The sequence below is a fragment of the Mastomys coucha genome, unplaced genomic scaffold (genome assembly GCF_008632895.1).
Source record: "Mastomys coucha isolate ucsf_1 unplaced genomic scaffold, UCSF_Mcou_1 pScaffold11, whole genome shotgun sequence".
Classification (NCBI taxonomy): domain Eukaryota; kingdom Metazoa; phylum Chordata; class Mammalia; order Rodentia; family Muridae; genus Mastomys; species Mastomys coucha.
Window position 1 is genome coordinate 30048775 of NW_022196893.1, and position 7046 is coordinate 30055820.

General features: G+C 52.0%; 1 protein-coding gene across 6 annotated transcripts in view; it reads right to left on the reverse strand.

Annotated features, from left to right (window-relative positions):
• Nucleotides 1–596: 596 nt before the first annotated feature.
• Kmt2d (lysine methyltransferase 2D) overlaps nucleotides 597–7046 on the reverse strand; it is a 39472-nt gene continuing 33022 nt past the window's right edge. For 5 of the 6 annotated variants that reach the window (XM_031355067.1, XM_031355091.1, XM_031355063.1 and 2 more), the window contains exons 50-55: nucleotides 4823–4959; nucleotides 4608–4738; nucleotides 2700–2985; nucleotides 2424–2497; nucleotides 2232–2340; nucleotides 1984–2076 (exon numbers count right to left, since the gene is read on the reverse strand). In XM_031355067.1, the coding sequence (XP_031210927.1) occupies nucleotides 1984–2076; nucleotides 2232–2340; nucleotides 2424–2497; nucleotides 2700–2985; nucleotides 4608–4738; nucleotides 4823–4959 (830 nt within the window). Of the gene's footprint in view, nucleotides 2077–2231; nucleotides 2341–2423; nucleotides 2498–2699; nucleotides 2986–4607; nucleotides 4739–4822; nucleotides 4960–7046 lie in introns of all 6 variants that reach the window. The other variant, XM_031355056.1, reaches the window with a different exon arrangement.

The following is a 7046-nucleotide window of genomic DNA, read 5'->3' on the forward strand; positions in this document are numbered from 1 at the left end:
CAGGAAAAAAAAAAATCTCCCTACCCCCATCAATCCACAATCCCCCAATTTAAAACAAAACAAAAACCTAAAGTCACAACAGCGACCGCTCTACCCCTCCAGCAGGCCTGCCCATCTGCCACATTCCAGCCCATCTCTACAATCCAGATAATCTGATTCTTGAAAATATTAATTACAAAATGCCCTTTGCCCACAGCCCCTAGGAGAGAACTGCATATAAGCTTCACTTCATCCCCTCTGCTCCCTACCAGAGAGGAGTCTGAGGACACACACCCTCTACCCTACCGCCACCCACAGGAAGAGGTTCAACTGCAGCACAAGCTTGGGCAGAAAGAAGAAGGAAAAAGGAAGATAAGGGTACCCATCACCCTCTGGCTCCCCCTGGGGCCAGCTTACTTTGTGCGTTATAACATAGACCAACTATACAACCCGGGTAAGAATCGCCCAGCTTCTCTCTTACCCCCACCTTACAGCAGTCACAGCCAGGGGTGGGAGGGGAGGGGAGGAAAGGGCGGTAGGTTGGGTAGTGGAGGGGGCCCCCCCACAAGGGGAGCTCCATGTGTCCGCCCCACACCCCCCTACCATTTATAAACTGGTTTTGTAAAAAGAAAATAGATATATTTATATAGAATATATAAAGCACAAAAATTAGTAGTTTTACATTTGCTCTCCCCGGGGGTAGGGGGAGAGGGGAGGGTTCTCACCTCCGGCCGGCTCCCCCATGCCCCACAAGACTATGTACAATCCCATGTATAAATAGATAAATACCCCCCACCCTCCCCGCGCTGACACTAAGCTCCCCACCCCCACATCACCACCCATTCCCACCAGACCAGCAGCAGTTTGGTGACTGAGGGCAAGTGAGAGCTCTGGGCCACACCCTGCCTCACTGGGTATGGGCACGCCACTCAGGGATAGCCCTCACCCTACCCCCCACACCCCGTCCAGGGGCTGGAGGGCAGATGGGCTCAGGATGAGGCTGGGAAAACAGGAGAGCGAGATCCTGGTCCTAGGTTTAGCACACCCCTCCTGCCTCCATGTCCAGATGGAGAAGGAGGTCCTAGAGCAACTAGGGACCAGTCACCCCAGTCTTCATCACCATTTGCCTCAGCCGCCATCCCACGCCCATAATTAAAAACAAAGATGGATTTCTGTTGTTGTTATTGTTGTTGTTATCCTTCTCCTACCCCCCCCTTCCACCCACTAGACGAGGGCAGTGAGGTGGGGGAGAGAGTCGGGGCAGTAGGGGGCTCGGAGAGGGTCTCACATTTCAAAACAGCAAAAAATCCAACACTTAAATGAGGTAGGTGTGGGTGCGGGGTCTCCTTGCCCGGCCTGCCCGGCTTGCCCGGCTTGCCCGGCTTGCCCTCCTGGGCATCTGGATGCCTCTTTCCCGTCATGTTGCATTTGTCAGAGTGGAAAACAAGGAAACACAACCCATAGAGAGACAGAAACACAGAGGAAAAGAGGGAGACAGAGACAGATAGAGAGGAAGGGGATGGGGGTGAGGGTAGGGGCAGGACCCGGCAGGCAGGGCCAGGTGTGGGACCCGGCCTTTGGGATTGTCAAGCTTAGTCAAGTCTCTTTGCAGCCTTGAGTTGGGCCAGCGAAGTCGGTGGAGGCAGCTAGGCTGTGAGGCCCGGCCGGCCGCACACCCCTCCCTGCTCCCTGACACTTCTGGGTAGTCCCGGCCCATATCCCCCTCAAACCTGAGATGCCCAGCGGCTGCTCCTGTCTGTCCCCTCCTGGAACTGGGGGCAGATGCCAGCCTAAGGGCCGGTGGCAGGGAAGAAGGTTGTCCCTGGTGCCCAGGGTAGGCTTGGCCTAGGGTTCTCCGCCCCAGCCTCCTGCTCCAGGGGCTCCGGTCAGCCGGCAGCCCCAGCCCTGGGTCCTGGCTCTGGCTGCTACCTCTCTTCCCCCTCATCCCTTTCAGGGAAGAGGTGGAGTGGGGGGAACTCCCCTGCCTGGTAGCCTCACAGCTTCTCAGTTCATCCATTTCCTACAGTTCCAGGCTCCACAGTGACAGGGGATCTTGTGCTGATCGTCCTCAAAATCAAACTGATAGTCATAGGTCAGCTGGAAAGAAAAGAGGGACAGAGTCAAGGCAAGCCTGCCGAGGATGTAAGGATGCAGGCAAGGGGGCCAGGATGGTGTGGGGAGGGGCCAGGATGGTATGGGGAAGCCCTCCCCCACCCCACCCCACCCCTGCAGGGCAAAGGCTCTCCTCTCACCTCCTCTCCTTTGGGGATTCGCCGGCTGGAGATGATAATAATTTTGTCCTCCTTGTCAAATGTCACAACCTCTGCTACACAGTTAGGGGCACAGGAGTGGTTAATGTACCTGGATGGCAGGACAGAGTCAGTGTTAGAGATACCAAGTGACACCCACATGGCCACCAGAGACACTTAAATCCTTCCTCTCACCTGGCAGGGCCTCCAGTCAACGTGGCATCAATCACATGCTCATTGTTTATCCGAAACATGTAAATGCCTCGATTCTAGAAAGACAGTTGAGGAGTGGGATGTGAGCAAGCAAACCTGGCAGCAGGCTTAGCCGATCGAATTTCTCCTGTCTTCTCCCTCCCTGCACAGTTTTCCAACTGCCTCTTGGATTCAAACCGGCCACCCCACCCCCACCCCCGGGCTCCTAGGCCGAGGGTGGAACCACCACCACACCAGCCCCCAGCCATCCTATAGTACCTGCTCCTCATAGACTTTCTCCCGCCGGTTGGCCACCTCATTGCGAATGATGGTGCCAATGTACTCGATGACCATTGTATGCTTCTCCAGGTCCTTGGCTGCATAGAGCCCGAGGCCCTGGATCCGTGAACGAGCCAGATACACGTTGTTCTTCCACTCGGTGCGCAGGCGCCGGTACTGGGATGACTTGGAGTGCACAAATTGCTTGCTGTATGGGGTGTTGGTCTCGCCTGTGAAGGTGCTCTGGTACGCCTTAGACATGCTCGTGCTGTTCAAGGTGTGGGGCCTGGGAGGTGACACAGTCCATGACACGACAGACCAAATCGACCTTGCCCACCTCCCCCTGAGAATGTGCTGTCAGCACACACTACAAGAGCTGCTGCTGTGGACGTGGAGTGGAGGAGGTGCCTGGGTCTCAGCCTGGAAGAGGCAGCAACTCCCTACTGGGACCCTTCTGGACACCCTGGGCAGCAGAGACCACCCAGGACAGGGAGTAGGTACAGAGAGGGAAGAGGCACCAATTCCCCTACACTGAGCCCGCTCTCCCAACTTCATACTGTCTACCACCCTCCTGCCAAACCATGCTCAAGGCCATACTCTTGGAGGTCTTTTCCAAGGCCCGGAATTTAAGCTGATGGTTTGTTTAATCGGTTGAGTCCTACCTCTTGCATATGCTGGAAGCCCTGAAAATGGGGGCCATCTGTACCACACTGACCCCATCTGATTTTTAAGTGGCTGTGAGTTCACAGCCTGAAGATGGTATCGTTGCCTCTCTTCAGGCCGTCCCGCTCTGCAGCACAGCATTGGGCTCTGTGCAGATGGCTCAGTGCAGGGGAAGGACTGCTGCCTGGCGGGAGCCTTTCACCACCCTAGGAAAGTCTTGCCCAGAGCAGTGGTTTTCAAACACTCGGGTGCATTTCTGTTTTATTTAGCAGATTCTTTTCTCCAGCAAAATGTTGACTGTAACTCCAATCCACGGGTGAAAACAGAGTTCCTCTGGCTAAGTCCGATCTTAGAAGGTGTAGTTACACACACGGCAAGTCTGCCCACTGGCTTCCGTGTTCTGGGGCTTTGGGAACAATGTCCTTATAGTTTGAAAACCACTGTTGTAGAGCATCGAGGTCTAGGGCTAACTAGGGGTTGAGTGTCCGACATTCTATGACGGAAGGCTTCCATGGAAAGCCTGCTACCATGGCTGCCTCCCTCTGCCCGAGGACCAAGGCTAGGCTGCTGTGGTACACAGAAAGGCCAGCAACCCACAAGTTAAGAGGAGGGTCTAATCCCAGCTGAGTGACCTTATCTAGTCACGCAGTCTTTCTGGGACTCAGTTTTCTCAGCTATAAAATGGGGATCATACCACCTGCCCTACCTACCTCATAAGGTTGTTGTGAGGATCAAATGAGATAATGGATGTGAAAACGCTTTGAAAAAAAAAGTATAAAGTGCTATACAAATGGAAGGTCGCCGCGCTTCTCTATAATACTTCTAGTTATTTATTTCTAAACCAACTCAGCTCTGGGAAGGGAATGTGCCCTAGTCACTCAAGGGGTGTCTGAAGTTTGGGAGTATCACCGGCCCCTCTGGAAGCAAAACCAAAGAAGAAAGAAGTGACCAGCTCCCATCTGCACCTCACCATTGCTTACCAAGAACCTCCCAGCAGCCATCCCGGGGACCCAAGAGTGCTCTGTCCTGCTTCCCTGGTCAACCCAGTAGACCTGAGCTGATTAGGGAAGAGGAAAGGGAAACCGCAGGAGACTCGTTTACCTCTAGTCAGGTCTAAGGGTGACTCCCCAGGTTCTTGGAAACAACTCTGATCTGCATCTCGAACCCTCAGAATGCTCTGGGCCAGATGGTCCTACCCACATCCACACCTAAGCCCATGGCCCAGCTGCACAAGCACAAACTCACCGTTTGTAGTGTGTGAGGATTTTCGGTTCTGATCTGGCACAGCCGGTGGGGTTGATCATGAGCGGTAACTCCATCAGGGGGTGGCGCCCATAGCGGAATAAATAGTTCTGACAGCTTTCCACCCCAGGTAGCTGTGGACACAGGGTCGCTGCCTTACTCCTCTGAGACAGGGCCAATACTCCCACCCTGCTCCCAGCTCCTTGCTGCTTGCTTACTGATTCAGCTATGCGAAGCACAGCATGTACTGTCAGCCCAAAGAGTTCTTCGCCTTTCAGGTACTCAGGGAAGAGTCTCAGCATGTCGGCTTCTTTTCTCATGGCAGCCACGGGCTCAATGATGCGGTTCCACACAGCTACATGTGAGACAGACAGCACCCTTTAGGGTCACATTTGCTTACTCATCCCTGAGCTCCACTTCCCACCACACGGCCATCAGCTCCCTGTGGTTCTTCAGGATCCCCTCCTCATTGAGATAAGCTTCAATGTGGAGGGGAATGACAGAGCCTGTGATCCTGAGATAAGCGCAGGGCCCAGAGACCCAGCAGAAGCCACAGTTCTTGGTTTTTTTGTTTTGTTTTGGTTTGGTTTTGGTTTTTCGAGACAGGGTTTCTCTGTGTAGCCTTGGCTGTCCTGGAACTCACTCTGTAGACCAGGCTGGCCTCGAACTCAGAGATCCGCCTGCCTCTGCCTCCCAAGTGCTGGGATTAAAGGCGTGCTCCGCCACCGCCCGGCAAAGCCACAGTTCTTATTGAACGGACAGGCATGCTTTGGAGCTGACTAGAGTATGTTGAAGTTTCAGTAATGGCTATGGGACCAGAACTCAGTCACTGTGCATCTACACTCATATAATGACAAGGCCTACTCACCTTCAGGGTCACAGTGGACAGACAACCTGCATGAATCACTCAACGTCGACACACAGCACATGCTCACTAAAACCTACTTCCTGCTGCCTTACTCATCATCAATAGAGAAACAAGGATAAAAAGGAACAGCTCAGCAGTTAAGAACAATGGCTGCTCTTCCGAAGGATCCAGGTTCAGTTCCCAGTAACCATCTTCTAACTCTACTCCCAGGGAATCCAATGCACCTACTTCTGGCCTCCATGGACACTCTATGTATGAAATACACAGACATACGTGTAGAAACACACACACACACACACACACACCTCTCAGCACTCGGGAGGCAGAGGCAGGTGGATCACTGAATTCAAGGCCAGCCTGGTCTACAGAGCGAGTTCCAGGACGGCCAGGGCTACACAATCTGTCTTGAAAAACAAAACCAGGGCTGGTGAGATGGCTCAGTGGTTAAGAGCACTGACTGCTTTTCCAGCAACCACATGATGGCTCACAACCATCTATAATAAGATCTGATGCTCTCTTCTGGTGTGTCTGAAGACAGCTACAGTGCACTTTAATAAATAAATAAATCTTTAAAAAAAGAAAGAAAGGAAGGAGGAAAACCAAAACCAAAAACTTTTTTTTTTTTTTTTTTTTTTTTTTTTGAGACAGGGTTTCTTTCTCTGTATAACTCTGGCTGTCCTGGAACTCACTCTGTAGACCAGGCTGGCCTCCAACTCAGAAATCCGCCTGCCTCTGCCTCCCAAGTGCTGGGATTAAAGGCGTGCGCTACCACTGCCCGGCTTCCTAAAACTTTTTAAGTTAAAAAAAAAAAATGTTTTGAAGGGCGTGAGGTGTGGCTATAGGTCAGGGTGTAAGTTTGCCTAGCATGTCAGATTCCTGGGCTCCACCCCCTGTACCACAAAAGCAACGCTCTAAAAAGATTATACATATGGAAAAAAAGGAATTAAAAGTTAAGTATAATAGGCAATAGGATCTTAAAACATCACCATTCAACTGGACAATTTGGAACAAGCCTTTAATCTCAACACTTAGGAGGCAGAGGCAGGTGGATCTCTGTGAGTTCGGGGCCAGGTTGGTCACAAACCAAGTTCCAGGACAGCCAGGGTTATAGAGAAAAACCCTGTCTCAGAAAAACAAAAACAAACCATTTTAGGCTGGGAGAGATGGCCTGATGGTTGGGGGCACTGGCTGTTCTTCCAGAGGACCGAAGTTCAATTCCCAGCACCCACATGACAGCTCACCATAGACTGTGAGTCATATGTGTGGTACATATGCATGGAAAAACACCAATAGGTAAAATTAAAAAAAAAAAAAAAAGCTAGGCACTGGTGGTACACGCCTGGGAGGGGGATCTCTAAGTTCAAGGCCAGCCTGGATTACAGAGTCAGTTCCAGGACAACCAGGCTACACAGAGAAACTCTGTCTGGGAAAAACCAAACAAAGAAATAAAGTAAACCATACACACACACGCGCATACACATGCACACTCTCACACATGCATGGACATGCACTTTTGCACGAGTGCACACATACCATTTAATCTACCAAGGTCATGGGAAAAAGGCTAAAATAGG